At 40.1% G+C, this 19021-nt stretch overlaps 1 protein-coding gene across 5 annotated transcripts in view; it reads left to right on the top strand.

The window, feature by feature from the left end:
- KIZ (kizuna centrosomal protein) overlaps positions 1-19021 on the top strand; it is a 98189-nt gene that overhangs the window by 30192 nt on the left and 48976 nt on the right. For all 5 annotated transcript variants that reach the window (XR_003369861.2, XR_003369862.1, XM_026653229.1 and 2 more), the window contains 2 exons: positions 2065-2692; positions 7702-7993. Coding sequence is in view for 3 of the 5 variants with exons in the window: in XM_026653229.1 (XP_026509014.1) it covers positions 2065-2692; positions 7702-7993 (920 nt within the window). In the remaining 2 variants the exon portion in view is untranslated. The remainder of the gene's footprint in view (positions 1-2064; positions 2693-7701; positions 7994-19021) is intronic.

The following is a 19021-nucleotide window of genomic DNA, read 5'->3' as shown; positions in this document are numbered from 1 at the left end:
TGGATTTTCTTTTGTTTGTGTAAAAAAATGAGCTGTTCTGTGAAGTTTTGTCACATTACCAGACTAGGTAAATTTAAGACCCTTCCACAGAGAGGTAGTAGCTGAACCTGTGTGACAAATAAGACCACCCACTGAAAAAGGATGGAGGATGCAACAATGGCGCAGTCTGCGGGATTCTGTTGTGTTGTCATGCTCAAGTGTGTTAAGATGTTATTAGAATCCTTCCCTTACTATTATAACATTAATCAGCTAATTTTGGTTCAAGATCTGTTTATACTGACACTGGCCTTCTACTTCTTCTAGTAACCATTCCATAGAAATCTGTTACATTTATTAAGCACACATAGAAAACCAAAACAAACTTTAAAGTACTTGAAATTTAGAAATTAAGTGGTCGTTCGTTTTGGAAAATTTTTCATTTAAGTTCAGCCAAGTCCTTCAGAGGAAGTGTCTCCTGCGGCTACCAGAAGACTTTCTTAGTGAGAAGAAAGAATTGATTCACTGGTGGATTTTTGGCACAACTGTTGTTGTTCCTGCTATTGAGACAGACATACAAGAGGGAGAAAAGGGCAGCAATGAAAGAAAAAAGACTTCTCTCTCCCTAATGCTTACTTTGTGGATGTGATGCAAGCAAGCTATAGCGCATAGTCAGGTCAGTCTTCAACAGGTGTGCTTTAACATCTGTACCCACCTCAATTCCCCAGTTTGGGTTTGGTCCTTCTTCATACTGGGGTAAGGTTGCTTACACTTCTTTAGCCTGCTGTGCTGATCATAGTGATGATATGGAGCTCGGCTAATTTAAAAGTTGATTAGACAGAAGCCCAAAGAAGGATAGGTGTGAGAGAGAATAAAATGTCACAGAAGGGATGGAGTATCAGGAATCTTAAAACTTACATCCAAGGTGTTGTGTAGGGTTCGGCTGTAGGAGTGGAGGTGGTATCTGCATCCTTCTCATTCAGTCAGGTCAAAAGATCTTTCAGAATCAGAAAAAGGTGGCCCAATGGTGTGATGGTAAACTTCTTCTTAGCCCCAGGTAGTTAGCATTTGGCTTATGCCTTAACACATGCTGCTTTTCTGAATCACGGATACATTTCAGTGCATTTTAACTTTTGTATAAAAGCAACTGTATATAAAAAAAAGTAGCCATTTCTTTGTGAAAGAAACACTTCAAAAATAGTTTGCACTCTACCTTTCATTGCTGTGATTTTGCTGTTATGAAGAGTACATGACTAACTTCCCTCCTGCAACCACCAAACTGAAGGTAGATCCTCCAGACGAAGATTCAAGCGAGTTGGAAAAGAATATGGAGGATGTTGGATCACACCTGTATATGGAGTACTTGCTTTCTGGATAGCAGACTTCAGTTTCTAGGCTATCACTCCAGAACCTTTCATAAACATTCTTTTACAAAAAGTGAAATTGGGCAGTTGGGCTTCCAATTCATGGGCTTTCTGTGTGTAAAACTATAGAGAATAAATGATTGCCCAGAATGTTAAACTACTATAATTGACATAAGCTTTGTTTAATATGCCATTTGACAGAATGTTCTTACCCTTCCATGCAAGATACTGTACATTAAGTGAAATGCCATGAAGACTCTTAATAGCAGTTAAAGCTGTTTTCTTGTTCTTGTAGTTCAGCAGTTAACAAACCTAATGGCAACATTAGCATTGTCCATTTTTTCTAAATATAGGCTTCATATTTGTTTGCCAATATTTCTCTCTTGGCATAGCTACCTTTGGTCTGGATCCTGCAAGGTGTTGTTTGCCTCCTATGAAGTCCTGACAGACTTAATCTCCTTTTGGCTTCCCTGGAAGTGGAGGGTGCTTAGTACCTGGTACAAGGCACTCAATATCTTGCAGGAATTGGGTCATTCAATCTTATTTTAGTTTTATAAAATAAATGGACAAAGAGAATGTTTTATATGTGGACTAGCATAATACGACAGAAAAATATTTAAATTATATAGAACATTTGCTCTTCAAAGACTAACACAGAACCTTTAAGAAACGCCATTTACTACATGAAATTCATTCTTAAGCCATCTCAACCTCTATTTTTCAGATGCTGCCGGTTGCAAGACAGGCAGGAATTAACACCACGACAGCCACGTCAAGAGGATTGTATCATCCAGCAACAATCTTTATGGGCCGCCAAATGTCAGCCATCTCAAGCATTGAAGATTTCAGTACACAGCAGAAATCTTCCCAGCCCACAAAGAGCTTTTCAGTTTCTGACCCACATTCATGCAGACAGGCAGCACAGAGCAGTAATATGACAGACAGCTATGTAGTACAAACTAATAGTGATATACGGTGCTTAAATAAGTCTGACAAAATAGATGGGAAGACATATCTCCAGATGGGTGAGAAAATGCCAGTCACATCCAGTGTATCATCTGAGAATGGAAGAACTCATTGCTTAGAGATAGAAAGCAATCCACATAATGGCAATAGTAATTTAGTAGAAAGCAAAAAACCTGCTCAGCTCAACTCCCTGTTACATGAAAGATTAAGTCCAGAGAACAGAATCACTGATTTGAAGAGTGACTGTTGTAGCAGCTCAGTAGAAGAAATAGTGACAAAGGAACATTTTGTAGCAAATAAAGAAAGATCTAAACAGCTGATCCCATTGGTGTCTGCTCCTGAACAACTTGTTTCTGGAAACAAACAGCCAAGAGACAATTTCCCAGGTATGACAATGGTATTTGTGTGATGGCCTTGCTGTGGGCAAAGTGCTGTCTTTCCCCCATTGAGTCAGGTTTTCAGAATACACTCATCACCACAGGGTCTGAGTGCCTCCACAAATGGAAAGGAACTGCTAAGGCTCGGTTTAACAGGCTGTGGAGGGCAGTGCAAGAGGAGTCTGCAGCTGTTGTGTGCTGTGGAGCAGGCAGCGTGGCCTAGTGGACAGGGCACTCCCCTGATTGTCAAGAGACATGGATTCTGTTCCTGGCTCTACCACTGACTGGCTGTGTCACTTTGGCAAGTCACTTCCCCTCTGTTTCCCCTTCCTCCCTTGGTGTCTTGTCTGTCTGTCTGGTGCAGGGACTGTCTCTGACTCTTTCTTACTGCTTACCACAGTGGGGCCCTGATTTTGGTTGGCACTGCTAGACGCTACTGTGGAGTCCTCGTCTGCTGTGTCTGTGAGCTGCAGTGCTGGGGAAGTGCTGAAGCTGAGCCAACGAATCTGCCACTTTGCAGCTCCAAAGGCCTAAACTTTCCACACAGGGAGCATGCAGAGGTCCCAACTGCTACTACTGGCCCTGGGAACAGAACAGTTCTGCAGCTGTTTCATGCCAAGCTGCTTAGCTGTGGAGGAGTTAAGAGGACTCCTTTTTCTAAAAAAAACTGACTTCTATAAATTTTACCTAATTTAGTAGTATAGACATGCCCTTAGAATCCCAGCACAGAAATGTGTTTCCTTGGACTTTGTCTTGGTTTTGGGGTAGCAAGGGATCTCTGTTTCCCCTGTTACAATGGTTTGTCTGTGAGAATGGTGCATTTGGAACAGTGTCCCCATTAGTGGTGCATCTGATTAGTGTGAGCAAAGACGTGATTCACAGTAGTACCAACCACACACAAGACCATTAAGAACTCTGTGAGGAACTTGATCCTGGCCAAATTAGCTAATCCAAATAGGCTTTTCTCTGTGACCAGCCTCAATACCAAACATGTAAGGTTTTGCTTTAGAATAGATGGGGATCCAGTTTGCTGACACATGCCTTTCTTTTGGTGGGGCAAATCACAGTTTAACCTGACAGCTCTGGCATGGGCACATCATCTGGAATATCCAGGTCTGCTAGGTCTCTCCAAAGAACTGATATTTTTATTTTTTCCAATCTCAGCTCTCTTTTTTTTCGGTGCGGGTCAGGTGTTGGAAGTCAGGCCTATTGATACATTGGTACCCACAGATTAACAAGGGACATGACTATGGAATTTGGTTCTCACTAGGCCTTTGGGTGCTTTCGTTGAACCACGAAGTGATTTTTCTCTCCCATATCTTTTTTTGAAGGTGGTCTTTCTATTGACCATAACTTTAGCTAGTAGGAAAGTCTTTGAGATCCAAGACCTCATTGATAGTCCTTCTTTTACTGCCTTTCACAAGGGCAGAAAGGTGTTTTTATTGCTATGTCCACAATTTTTACTAAGGTACTGTAGTATCAGATCTTTCTATTAACCAGTCTAATGTTATTTGTTTTACTTACTTGGGAAAACATGCTTGGTCTGACTCTGCCTCAGGTTAATTTTGTTCAGAAAGTTTGTGCCGAATAGTTAATCTATTTCTGAGAATAAAGCTACTGAAAAATAGGTAGGTTTGCCAATGATACACTATTTTCAGATAATTTGGAGGAGAAACTTGAAATTTGCCAGGGAATTTGTCCTGAGGGCAGAGAGGTGCTATTTGCTATCACTGTGAAAATCTATCCAGATTTGACTAAGGCTTGGTCTGCACACCAATATGGCAGTTATACATGTGATTTTCTTCTTTTACTAATGTAGTTATACTGGCACAAACCCTGCATACCAATATAGTTCTACCATACTGGAAGAGGATTAAGATATACTGCTATAAGACACCTTTATATCATATAACTACGTCCTCACTAGGGGGATTGATCCACTTTAACTGTACTGGTATAGTTAAAGCAGTACAGCTTTTGTGTGTAGACAAGATTTGTTATAAAATTTGGGAATGACTATTTGTACATGTAGATGAATTCATTACATGCTTACTCATTATTCTCTGAATGTCCCATACCCTGCTGAGAACCATGCTTCATAGGCATATGCTTCACAAACGCTGTTTCCCACAATCAAAATATCCTTTGGACTAGTGGAAGAACCATACTTCCCCCTACCCCCAAAACCGAGAACAGAACCCAGGAACCATGATTCCCAGTTTTGTGCTACTATCTAGCAAACTATCTACTGGGAAACTGTGTCTTAGCACCCTCTGGTGGCTTGGTGCACAAATGATAACAACCCACTATTATCTGCTAATGGAGTTATTATTTTTAGCTCAAGTGGTAGAGATGAGTAACTCAAGAAAATTGATCAAACTGCTCTTAAGAGCTTGCAGAAATATTCTCCTCTGCCTTTCCAGTAAATATGTCAATTTTCAGGTTAACCCAATTTTCTAAGCCATATAAGGATTGCTAAAATGGAGCTTTATAATGGAAATTACTGGCAACCTTAATGATGGAGGGGCTACTGCCTCTCAATGTAATGATCACAATTTTTTTGGACAAAAGCTGGCAGCCGCATCATATTACTCTGTATACTTCTTGTTCTCTTCTTTGGCATCCTGTTGTTGCCTTTTTTGTGGTTTTTCCATTTCTCTTGCTTTCAGGACTCTGTTTGCTTTTCATTGTCTCTACTGTCACTTTGACATATTTGCCACTTCTCCAGTTAATGAACGACTGTCATTATTTTGAGGTGGAACAAGACAACACCAACCTGGCTTATATTAGCCTTAGGGCTTTGCAAAGCAGATTTGGCAGAATGTCTGTTCGCTCCCCTTTTGCTCCCCAAAGAAATGTTAAGGTGGTCAGTGTCATTTTTGGAAAAAATACTTTTAAATTTCGGAATGTAATACTTCTACCTTAAGGGAAACTATAAGTTTGATTCAAAATCAGAATGATCAGTGACCACCTCAAATTTCCCATGAGGGTAGGGGGAGAGCTTATAAGTCTTTAGGATGTCAAACCTACATTAGAGTTCTAAGGTTAAAGTAGTCCAGGTTTGAATTTCTTGTTCTAGTTCTCATAAAAGTTTGATTTTTCATGCTGCGAATTACGGGGAAGTGATTAAGAAGTTTGGCTCTGCTGCGTGTACCACAACTGAATGCAAGCTAGGCTTTAAGCTGCAGGAGTTTATGCAGTACATTGTGACTTGAAGCTGTTTTTCCTTTGAGTACTTTTCTATTGTTCAGAAATGGTAGCATAATATGTATAAAAGCAACATGAAATAAATAAAAGTAATAGCTTATCTCTTGCATTCATTCATATCCTGAATGCTGGAAACAGAAAATACAAATAATGACAAGATCTTATATTCTATCAAATACTATTTTTCTGAAATCTACCGGAATTCAAATCAAAATGAAGCTCAGCGTATGGAAGGGAGGAGATGTTCTGTTTTGCAGCACACACAAGACCCTGTGAACACTGGGTAATTTAGAAATAACTGATACTGCAGTGAATCTTGTGGGAACGTGGGAGTTTCATGGCAATGTTAATTGATTACAGAACTGTTTGATACATTTTCATGAAATTCTAAAAATGCACCAGAAAGTGAAAATGTTAGTAGTGCCTATTTTTAGTTGTATCTTAGAAGATTAATGCAACCTCCTTCTGCTGAGCAGCAAGGGGAATCAGCTGCCATGCCCAACTTCCAAGCCAACAGGCAGAGAGCTCTGCTCCTGCATGGCTTAGAAGCCCTAGGCAACAGCTGCCTCCTCCTCAAACACACTTCTGCTTCCCCGAGACCGTTTTTCAGGCCATTCTGCCCCATTATGTCAGAGGTGGTTTGCTGGAGGAGGCTGTCTTAATCCTTGTTGCTGTTTTAAATTGTGGAGGATCCCTTCACTTGCAGCCCAGAGGAGGCATAGGGGATCCACTGAACACCCCTTGTGAGGAAAGCATAGAATAATACACAGATATGAAGAAGGAGGTTAGGTAGTAGGTGGACAAGCTAGGGAGTTGAAAGATATTAAGGAAATGATCATTTTAATGGATTTATGCAGCACTAACTGACTAACAGCTTCTTGGCAAAATGTTGAAATATGTGGCCATTCATGCAATTGCATGAACACATTACACATGAGACTGAGCAGTGGGAGGGGTAGCTCAGTGGTTTGAGCTTTGGCCTGCTAAACCCAGGGTTGTGAGTTCAATCCTTGAGGGGGCCACTTAGGGATCTGGAGGAAAATCAGTACTTGGTCCTGCTAGTGAAGGCAGGGGGCTGGACTTGATGACTTTTCAAGGTCCCTTCCAGCTTTAGGAGATGGGATAGCTCCGTTAATTTTCTTTTTATTAGAAGGAAACCGTCCACAGTCTTTGGGAAATCTTTACTGCCTGGCAGGCCGTGGAATATTCCTGTGGTTGGTTAAGAAGCGGGGCCAGCCCATTAGGGCAATCCCTAAAGAAAGAAAAGCATAGCAGCTTCAGAGAGTGTTTCAGTAGGTTGAACACAGGTCACAAGGGAGTTTCTCCAAAAAGGAGAGCAGGGTCAGCATGTAGGGAGAGTACCTGCAGGGTTAGGAGTATGCCACAGGGAAATTTCTGGGTGCTGTAATGTAGCATGCAAGTCCCTCATATAATAATAGTTTGACATATTACTTAAGGGGAGGAATCTAAGTACAAGACTCAAACTCAGTTCCTCATTTCCAAGTCAGGAGGAGCTTTGAGCATTGCAGAACAAGTGCTACATCTATTGAGAGAGAGGTTCATGATGTTCTTCGAGAGGCAAGAATGTTGATGAAAGGAATAAAGGAGTGGAAAACTGGGATATTTGGAGAACCCTGGAAAAATGTGCAGAAGGGGCAGAGGTTTTAGACTGTGTGAATTACATATTTCTTGTGAAATAGGAGAATATATCAAATGTACTTGTCTGGGTCTCATTGCAACACAGTGCAATGTATATTTTTTGTCATGCTCCTGTTACTATGGTGGCAATACTTGTCATATTTTTATTCCAGGTCTAGCCCAACACACAGATAGTCTGTGGCCCTCTGAAAACACACTAGAGCTGGAAGATGAAAGTTTAGATAGCAGCAGTGACCTTACAGTTTCTGTGAGTGAAGAGGATCAGATAATAAACACAGTTGAACTACAGCAGAGCCTAAGAGATATGGATTGCAAGATGGCCTTAAAATCAATGAACTCAGAACAAGAAAAAGAAACCCTATCCACCAAAGAACATTTTTCTTTGCAAACAGTAAACTGCCATACGACATCTGAAGATTCTTCGGCTAATTCAGCAACAAGAGAGTAAGCCATTATATATTTTCTCACTGTGATTATTTAGTTAGGATTTTTTTTTTGGAGATTGTCCTATTGACAATCTGTAGTACTGTAAAATATGTATATGAATATGCAACTTTCTTAGCTCCTACAAGCAGACATTTTAATGAGGGTCTATTTTTTGTGATTAGTTGACTTTGGAACTCATCAAACAATTTGAGATGCCTGTTTCTATAATTTCCATTAAATGCAGAGGTCTTACTGTTTTACTTATTTTAGTATATCAGTTCAGTTGGATAATAGAAATAACTCACTAAACAGTACATTTCATGGTAATTTGAATTTTTCAGGTGATTAAACTCCCTGGGCATTCAACTTAAAGCAACACCTGAAAAGTGTGCAACTACATCTTAGAAATGCATTGTTTGTTCTCTGTGTAATTCTATTTAGATACTTTTTATGGCCCCCATCATTGTAGTATCAATGTGTCTTTCAATCATTAATGGCTTTTATCCTAACAACACACCCATGTGAGGTAGGGAAGCATGATCACCATTTTCCCGGGGGGGGGGGAGAGGGGGACGACACTGGGGCACAAGGTATATTAAAGGACTTGCCCAAGGTCAAACAGGAAACCTGTGCCAGAGCCAGGAGGTGAATCCAGGTTGCCTGAATCTCTTGTCTCTTGTATCATATCTTCTGGTTGACTCGCTTCACCCTGATGGAGCACTTTGGTGTAAACCAATAAGAATATCACTCCTTCTGCACTGTGAACCTTTGATCTCACAAAGCTTTGTGTCTGTGAGCTCCTGACCAGCTTGTTGTGCAGCTCTTCCATTCTGCTTGCCTCTTCAGCTGCATTCCTGGAGGGATGACCCTTCAGCACTCTCCTCCCAGCTCTTTCCCACCTCCTACTTCATCTGGACATGCCTTTCACTACTGCTAGTCTCCCTGGCTCCCGTTGCAAGGTTTCCTGCCCACATATTCTCTCCTTTTCCTTGCTTTTCCACTTGCTGGCTTTCCTTCTTTTTGCTCCTGCTAGTCCCTAGCTGCAAAGGTTCTCCCTGTTGCCTGCTTGATTGTACCCACTCTTCTCCAACGGCTGCCTGCCATTTACCTGCCTTGGCAGCTTCCCAGTATTCTTCCTCCCTCTCTCCTCTCACTCAATGCTGCTCTCCCTACTGCCCAGCCTCCTTACTGTTCTGGATCCCAACAGCCTCCCAGTGGCCATTATCAGGAAAAGCTACCCTCATAAATACATACCTTCCTCTGTTTCTACTGCCCACCTGACGTCTCCACTTGTCTTCCAGGTGGTGCTACCTGCCTGATTTTTTTCCCTCCTTAATCCTTGAACAATTCACACGCAAAATGTTTAGGACTGATGTGGTTAAACATAGATGGTGATTAGAGGCATGTGAGCTAGTACAGAAATAAAAACTGTTATATTAGGTTGGGGAGAAGACTATGTAGCCAAGAAAAATAGCATGTGTTATCCAACAAGAATGAATGAGGCTTATAGAATTTTTTAAATCAATCTCCCCACTGGTCATTTATCTATTTGGTCATTTATGTCTTTTTAACATGTTTAACATATCTCTGCTTTTTTTAATATATGCACATGCACATATAGTCTTATTAAAGAATGATTTCAGTAATGGTTCATATTTTAATAGATGACAGTTAAGCAGAAAAACACAAATATCCATTAAAATACATTTCTGCAACGTTATCATTTCAGTTTTTCAAACCATGTGTTGGACTATTGCTCACTACAGAAACATCTAATTTACATCTAAATAGCCTTTATAGAGTTTTCCTTTTGTTTAACACCTGTTAATCTTAGCACTTCATAAGAAAGTTGTATAGAGTGGTTGATTTTGCTAGAAAAGTCATAGTTGAACAGTGGGAATGTAACCTTTTGTCCTGTCCCTATAGATTTTAGTGACTTCCAGCTGCTGATATAAACTGATGGAAAATATTGTGTGTTCTTCTTAAGCCTGGATAAATTATAGGAAAGATTTCATTGTTCTCGTTATCTCTGGAATTTGACTCAAAGCTGAAAGTGGGTAATGGCCTCTAAAATTGTCAAGTCTTAGTTTTTCAAGGTCATAAAAATGTGATCACAGTTGATCCATTTCTACAGGAATTATACAGATTTTATTTTGCTTTTGTTTTTGAAAATTTAAAATACAGATAGAATACAAAATATTTGCATCTGGGAAAGAGCCTATGAAGAGACAGGTAGTTTCTTCATAGTTAATTTTGCAAGTAGGAAGCATTTAGATCCCACTGCCCTATTAGTCACTCAAATTCAGACTTGAATGTTTTGATATTTTTCAGAGTAACTCTCAAATGGAAAGAGATTTTCCACAAAGTTTTAAAGTGATTAATAAATGAGTTTGTGATACAAATAACCTCTCTAAAAATATAACCTCTTTTTGAAATGTGGTCTGAAGGTGTGACATTTATTACTGTTCTTCTACCCTCCAAATATTTTGTTGTAAACTAGTCAAACTTCCATAGAGTTATTTAAAAAACAATAACTAGTGCACAGGTTGTATTTGAAGAAATTAGCTTGTTATTAAGCAAAATTTTAATGATTGGGTATTGAACTGAAATGGTTATAGTTTGGGCCGTCGGCCTCTTGGTATCTTCGTTAATCCTTAAGCATGGTATTGTGACAGAAGTGCCACCTCTACCATTTCATAGATTCATAGATTCATAGATTCTAGGACTGGAAGGGACCTCGAGAGGTCATCGAGTCCAGTCCCCTGCCCGCATGGCAGGACCAAATACTGTCTAGACCATCCCTGATAGACATTTATCTAACCTACTCTTAAATATCTCCAGAGATGGAGATTCCACAACCTCCCTAGGCAATTTATTCCAGTGTTTAACCACCCTGACAGTTAGGAACTTTTTCCTAATGTCCAACCTAGACCTCCCTTGCTGCAGTTTAAGCCCATTGCTTCTTGTTCTATCCTCAGAGGCTAAGGTGAACAAGTTTTCTCCCTCCTCCTTATGACACCCTTTTAGATACCTGAAAACTGCTATCATGTCCCCTCTCAGTCTTCTCTTTTCCAAACTAAACAAACCCAATTCTTTCAGCCTTCCTTCATAGGTCATGTTCTCAAGACCTGTAATCATTCTTGTTGCTCTTCTCTGGACCCTTTCCAATTTCTCCACATCTTTCTTGAAATGCGGTGCCCAGAACTGGACACAATACTCCAGCTGAGGCCTAACCAGAGCAGAGTAGAGCGGAAGAATGACTTCTCGTGTCTTGCTCACAACACACCTGTTAATACATCCCAGAATCACGTTTGCTTTTTTTGCAACAGCATCACACTGTTGACTCATATTTAGCTTGTGGTCCACTATAACCCCTAGATCCCTTTCTGCCGTACTCCTTCCTAGACAGTCTCTTCCCATTTTGTATGTGTGAAACTGATTTTTTCTTCCTAAGTGGAGCACATTGCATTTGTCTTTGTTAAACTTCATCCTGTTTAACTCAGACCATTTCTCCAATTTGTCCAGATCATTTTGAATTATGACCCCGTCCTCCAAAGCAGTTGCAATCCCTCCCAGTTTGGTATCATCCGCAAACTTAATAATCGTACTTTCTATACCAATATCTAAGTCGTTAATGAAGATATTGAACAGAGCCGGTCCCAAAACAGACCCCTGCGGAACCCCACTCGTTATGCCTTTCCAGCAGGATTGGGAACCATTAATAACAACTCTCTGAGTACGGTTATCCAGCCAGTTATGCACCCACCTTATAGTAGCCCCATCTAAATTGTATTTGCCTAGTTTGTCGATAAGAATATCATGCGAGACCGTATCAAATGCCTTACTAAAGTCTAGGTATACCACATCCACAGCTTCTCCCTTATCCACAAGACTCGTTATCCTATCGAAGAAAGCTATCAGATTGGTTTGACATGATTTGTTCTTTACAAATCCATGCTGGCTGTTCCCTATCACCTTACCACCTTCCAAGTGTTTGCAGATGATTTCCTTAATTACTTGCTCCATTATCTTCCCTGGCACAGAAGTTAAACTAACTGGTCTGTAGTTTCCTGGGTTGTTTTTATTTCCCTTTTTATAGATGGGCACTATATTCGCCCTTTTCCAGTCTTCTGGAATCTCTCCCGTCTCCCATGATTTTCCAAAGATAATAGCTAGAGGCTCAGATACCTCCTCTATTAGCTCCTTGAGTATTCTAGGATGCATTTCATCAGGCCCTGGTGACTTGCAGGCATCTAACTTTTCTAAGTGATTTTTAACTTGTTCTTTTTTTATTTTATCTGCTAAACCTACCCCCTTCCCATTAGCATTCACTAGGTTAGGCATTCCTTCAGACTTCTCGGTGAAGACCGAAACAAAGAAGTCATTAAGCATCTCTGCCATTTCCAAGTTTCCTGTTACTGTTTCTCCCTCTTCACTAAGCAGTGGGCCTACCCTGTCTTTGGTCTTCCTCTTGGTTCTAATGTATTGATAAAAAGTCTTCTTGTTCCCCTTTATTCCCTTAGCTAGTTTGAGCTCATTTTGTGCCTTTGCCTTTCTAATCTTGCCCCTGCATTCCTGTGTTGTTTGCCTATATTCATCCTTTGTAATCTGTCCTAGTTTCCATTTTTTATATGACTCCTTTTTATTTTTTAGATCATGCAAGATCTCGTGGTTAAGCCAAGGTGGTCTTTTGCCACATTTTCTATCTTTCCTAACCAGCGGAATAGCTTGCTTTTGGGCCCTTAATAGTGTCCCTTTGAAAAACTGCCAACTCTCCTCAGTTGTTTTTCCCCTCAGTCTTGATTCCCATGGGACCTTACCTATCAGCTCTCTGAGCTTACCAAAATCCGCCTTCCTGAAATCCATTGTCTCTATTTTGCTGTTCTCCCTTCTACCCTTCCTTAGAATTGCAAACTCTATGATTTCATGATCACTTTCACCCAAGCTGCCTTCTACTTTCAAATTCTCAACGAGTTCCTCCCTATTTGTTAAAATCAAGTCCAGAACAGCTTCCCCCCTAGTAGCTTTTTCAACCTTCTGAAATAAAAAGTTGTCTGCAATGCAGTCCAAGAATTTGTTGGATAGTCTGTGCCCCGCTGTGTTATTTTCCCAACATATATCCGGATAGTTGAAGTCCCCCATCACCACCAAATCTTGGGCTTTGGATGATTTTGTTAGTTGTTTAAAAAAAGCCTCATCCACCTCTTCCACCTGGTTAGGTGGCCTGTAGTAGACTCCTAGCATGACATCACCCTTGTTTTTTACCCCTTTTAGCCTAACCCAGAGGCTAGGTCTAACCTTACCTCTGGGTTCATGAGTTTACTTTAGGTCTATTGGTTAAAAGTAGTAAGGGTGTGTGGAAAGGAAATCACAAAGACAGACTATTTTGAGGCCGCTGTTTCACTGAATTAAAAACAAAACAAAAATCTTTACTGCATATCAGCAAGTCACTGGTTTTCAGGTGACATTATTTGCATCCAACTAAGTGGAGAACAGTGGAGCATCCTCAGTTAAATTTTCAATTTTTGTTTCTTGTGCAAATATATTTTGTGTAAAGGCATTTTTTTTCAAATGAGTCTTTTAATGTCACATTTTAGCTTACAGTGAGTTATTACAACGCAGTTACAAACTGCTTAAAGTATGATTTTTATCTTGGATATACTGACAAGCTGTTACCTGTGGAAATACATGAGTGATGTTGCTATGATAACAGGTTTATTTAAAAGCTTGTAATCTAGTTTAAGGAAGCAGACTTATATTCAGTACTTTCCTAAACAGCTGAATGAGACAATTTTGATGTTCAAGTTGTTAAAATTAATAAAATATAAAAAGTGAGCTTAATTCATAGGACGGATTGATGAATGAGTTTCTCTCTTTATCTACCAGAGAGTGACAGTGCACATATGTTTAAAATATTCCACCGTAAATTCAACCTATATTGTGGGAACCAAATAGGAGAGATGAGTAGTCTGTTCTTTGCACCTGTTCATTTCTTGGCCTCTCTGCTGAGCCTGCCAACAAGTGCTCTAGATTTTGCTAATTTTGGTTGTAGTTTTTGTGATGTCACCTTGTTTACTGTCAGTGGTACTTAGACCTGTAATTCATTTCACATAAAGTACTGAACAGCTATCATATAACAACGGCTGTTCTCTACTGATTTGTAACAGATTTGAACCAGTGAACTAGAAGCAAAAAGCTCCATATCTTTTTTTTCCCCCCCCCCCCCCCCATTCCTTAGAGCTATCCAGCCCTCTATTTAAAGGGCTAAAAAACAAAAACAAAAAAAGCCAGAGAATTAGTGCATGGAAAGATGATGACTATTTTAAGGCCTATGTTGGGGGGGGGGGGGGGAGAGACAGAGCTTTTGCCAGCGCTGCTTCAGCTGCATTGAAGAGGACTTAGCACAGATGGATTGTGCATTACAAAATGTAACACATAATTCAAGCTGTCAGCTTAATCAGACTGTTTCCAGGAAGCAACCTGTAAAAGAGAAGGACTCCTTGTTTGCTGACCTCTGATCCATAGCCTGCTGCAGATTGTCATACATTTTGTTTCTCTTTATGTTGGCGTCCCTTCCTTCCCCTTCTTTTTGTTATTGTATTCCCTTCAAGTGGCACCCTGGAAAGACCACCCAGAGGGAGTAAAACAATAAGAAATGAGCTAGCCACTAACATATAGGTTTTGTAAGATTTTAGTAAAAGAAAAAGTACTGTTTAACTACACATGTGATCTCTAGTATTGTTGTATATATTACAAGTCCAAAAACTGCATGCACAGCTATTTAAATTTAATTTTTCTTTGTAGTGGAAGACAGGGCTTTAGTATTTTTCGGAACAAGCGAAGCTTAGCAAAGTTTAGTGAGAACATATTGCAGCTTTATGTATGGGGGACTATAACCATCATTGCAAAATGAACAAAATGTAACAAACTGTTATATATTATAAAAACCTTGGTTTGGCTACCAGACTTCTTAGAGCTTGTAGGCCAGCTGTGTTGTTGCTTCGTGGAGTTCTTCTGTTGAAACTCCTTAACAAAGCAGGCCGTCTGAAATCAAAATCTGAATGGCTATTTACACCTCTGTAAAAGGATTAGCAATGCTCCATTGTTACGATGTTTAAATCTTAATTTGCATCATTATAGAGGTGTAGCTTCATCAAATCCCTGGTAGGTCCTAGTTATGTTTTTGGACCTGTAGGTGGTCACTAAATTTATTCTGGTAGTAGAGGTAAAGGAATTAAATTGCTCAATGTGTCAGTAATTTTAAGAAATTATCTCAGGATCTAATTGACTTTGGATAGTTTAAATGCTATTGCAGATTATTACTACATATTTGTTGTTGCATATAGTTGCAAGATGTATCCCATACATAGGAAGGGAATGTCTGTATATTGCTATGTAGTTTGTACATATATCACTTAAAGAATTTCCATTAGGATTTACATGAACATGTTTTCACTATAGATTGGCCCAGGCTGCAAAGTTGAGATCTGGATTTTGAAAGCCCTCTGTCTCATTGTTCCAGTAGCACTCAGATCTGAAGTTTCAATTCAGGCCTGTCTCTGGTTTTAATATATATGAGCATCATGTAGTCTGTGCAAGGGATGTTTAAAAACTGAAACTGTTGTATTACTTTCCTTTGGGAGAAAATAGTCTTGTAAAGTGGTTCTCAACCAGGGATCCGGGGCCCCCTGGAGGGCCGTGAGCAGGTTTCAGGGGGTCTGCTAAGCAGGGCCAGTGTTAGTCGCTGGAGCCCAGGACAGAAAGCCAAAGTCCCCACACATGGGGCAGAAGCCTGGGGAACCTGAGGTTGAAGCTGAAGCCTGAGCAATGTAGGTTTGCAGGGTCCCCATGCAATTCCCCCGCTTGCTACCCCCTAATGCCAGCCTGGGCTTTTATACACAAAAAACCCAGTTGTTATGGTACAGGTGGGCCATGGAGTTTTATAGCATGTTGAGGGGGCCTCAGAAAGAAAGATTGAGAACCCCTGGTCTAGTAGAAAGTACAAATAACACTTTTGTAACCACTTGGTATGAAAAACAGATTAACTTTTGTAACCTTTAAAAAAAAAATTAACACGTAGATACTCTAGGCTCATACGTATAAAGTTCATTTGGTAACAGGGAAAGGTGATGAGAGTTTAAAGAAAGCCAAGAAATTTTTTTGTGTCTGGGACTCAACTTCACAGGCAGTTTCATTATAGCAGATGCCAGTAGAACCCGCTACAGCTAAAGGCAACCTGCAAGGGAAATAGAGGGTTTGTGCTCTTTTTTTTCTTTATGAAGGATTTTTAAAAAGGTAGGGGTGGGTGTGTGTGTGTGTATATATATATATATATGATCAGATGATCATATATGTATATGTAATGTACGTATTTTTTTCTGTTATTAGAGGTTCGGGTTCTAACTGGCAGACTGGTTGAATAACAAGTGACGTATTTACATCACAAAAGTCGAGAGTGAAAGATGAGCAAAGAGTGAAAGAGAGTTAAATACTTTGTGAACACCTCTGTAACTTCAACATCAAAAAACGTTCTGGAGAAGAGATGCCTTTACATTCAGCACTCTCACATCTTCAGATAAAGGACAAGAGGTCACAAAATACATGTTCTGAGCCTTCTGGTGCAGTAGTCTCAACCTTTTTGGACTCAGGACCCATTGGTAGACATTGGTGGCCTGCTGCAACCCAGTAAATAGCTTTAGTGCAAAAAACACCTGGCTCACTAAATATTTTTTACCATGATATATATATAATATATTCGTTAACCTAATAAGTACTAAATAAGCATACTGTGCGTACCAGAGCAATGGGTCCTATACCACGGGGCTGGTTGAGCTTGGCGCTCTACTCCGGGCATTGCAACCTGGTGCATGGGGTCACAGCGGCATTCACTCAAATTTGGCCTGGCTGGACCCCCATCATCATGACAGCAATGCAGTTGAACCAAACCTGAGTGGTGCTACAACCCCGTGCACCACGTCGCAACATCTGGAGTGGAGAGCCGAGCCCAGCCAGCCCTTTGGACCAGAGAGTCACCACTGCAGGGTGAGCGTGAGGCCTCCCACATGCCCCTTTGACACATTCTGGCGACTCAATTCTGGATCGTGATCCCTGAGTTCCACCAGTTAAATCAGGGAAGACCAGAGTTTATATTCCTAGCGTACAAAAACAACCAACCAAAAACACACACAAGAAGAGAAAATATCTCTTTAATCTCAGCCTTTCTGGCCTTTTCTTACAGTCGTAAAGAAGCAAAGGAGGGCACAAACCCATTCTTTAAAAAAACTTAGCAGGACTTTCTTAAAGTTGAAGTCCATTTTCTATTTTAACCCCTTTGCAGAGGCACTCATAGCTTTCTGAAATATTCACTTTTGGGCCTGAAATGTTATATGCTGCTTCACTTTTCAAAGAGGGTGTGCTTCTGTGTGTGTGTATGTAAAAGGATAAGCTGAATCCATTCCTTTATGCCATTTTTGAGTAAAAGGGTGTGGAAAAAATACACTTTAGTCCTATTAAAAAAAAATTCTGGTGTTTTTGACCGTGATTCGAGAAAGTTGTGAAAGGTGAAATTTGACATGGAAATAGTCCCTCGTTAAGGATTAGCGTGTGGTTTTGGTTTGGGAGAAAGGAAGGATTAATTTGTCAAAGTTATTGTGTTGGTGAGTGGGATATATTACCCCCCCCCCCACAAGTGCTTTATACTATGTATCTTTGCCAGTCCTGACCCATGTTCATCTACTCCCCCATTTGAAATAAACAAACACCGAAAGGCACCTCTCCACATCAAGGGCAATAAAACAAATTTGGAGTCTGTAGGACAAGTCATTTTGGAGATGAGGTGAGCTGAAAAAAGTTAAGAAAACTTCCAAAAAGTCAGTAAGAGGTGAATATTTTTTTAAACACTGCGAGTAAGATTTCCAAAAGCACTTGGCGTTGGCCTAGCTCTGATCCCATTGAAGTGAGTGGTAAATTGAAAATCACATCCGATGGCTGTAAAACTCCTTTTCTGATACTTTATTTTTCCAAACATCCCAGTAGTGTGCGTTTGAAAGAGATACTAACTCCTCCTCCATCTCTGCCACGCTTTCTCAAAGCACTAGGACATTTTACAGTTAATGGGAGAAAACAGTATTTAACCCTCTCCTACCCCTTTATTACTTTCCCCCCTCACCCCTAAGCCCTTGTTTTATATTTTTCCTGCTCATTCATGTTCGTTTCTCTGCTTATTCATCTGCCTTTACATGTGGAGGATCGTTGGCTTGAGGTTTCTTGTGGATAGAGGGGAGGTCAGGATGACCACATATATCAGGAAGTGCAAATGTACCCAGCCGTCTTGTTGCCAGTTTCACTGACCCTGGTAGCCATTGAAGTCCTTGTGAAGCTCTCTGTCATCTGTGGATGAGAAGTGCTATATAGGTATAAAAGGATTATAGATTTTGATTCTGGGTTATAATTATGGATTCTTATTCCTTATGTAGCCAAGTCTATAGAGGTCTCCAAAAACTAGAACAAAGTGCTGATTTCTGTGAAGTTGGCAGGAACACAAAGACAGCCCCTGAAAACAGGGACATGCATTCACCCTAATTAAAAATAAAACACACATTGGTGCTATTGAAACATGGTGTCCAAAGTGTACCGAGACGACTGGCAGAAATGTAAAAGCATTGTTGGAGTTCAAGATTTTTTTTTTCTTTTTCTACAGAGCTACAGCAATATTGTTTTTGCTGAAAGGTAATTCTCAGTTTCACTAGCAATATAAATGTAGATTTTAGCACTTTTCTAAAAAGCTGTTTATGTAGTATTCGGTTTCATATCTGTTTTTCCTCTTACCGTATTCATTTACTTTATTTGGGGAGTCTGACTGAGTTCTGTCTTTTTTGTCAAGACTTTTAACCTTTTTGTAAACCTCTTAGTGTGGGTGAAAGATTAAAATAAGGATACAAATCAAAATAATTTAGAATTTGCTCAAAGGCAAATTCTATCTAAATGTATACATATGTTTGACTTGTGCTCAGTAGAATGCAGTTTTAAAAGCTTTAAAACATTGTT

Source organism: Terrapene carolina, unplaced genomic scaffold, assembly GCF_002925995.2.
Source record: "Terrapene carolina triunguis isolate 2854851 unplaced genomic scaffold, T_m_triunguis-2.0 Scaffold132, whole genome shotgun sequence".
NCBI lineage: Eukaryota > Metazoa > Chordata > Testudines > Emydidae > Terrapene > Terrapene triunguis.
This window is presented reverse-complemented; position numbering and strand designations above follow the sequence as displayed.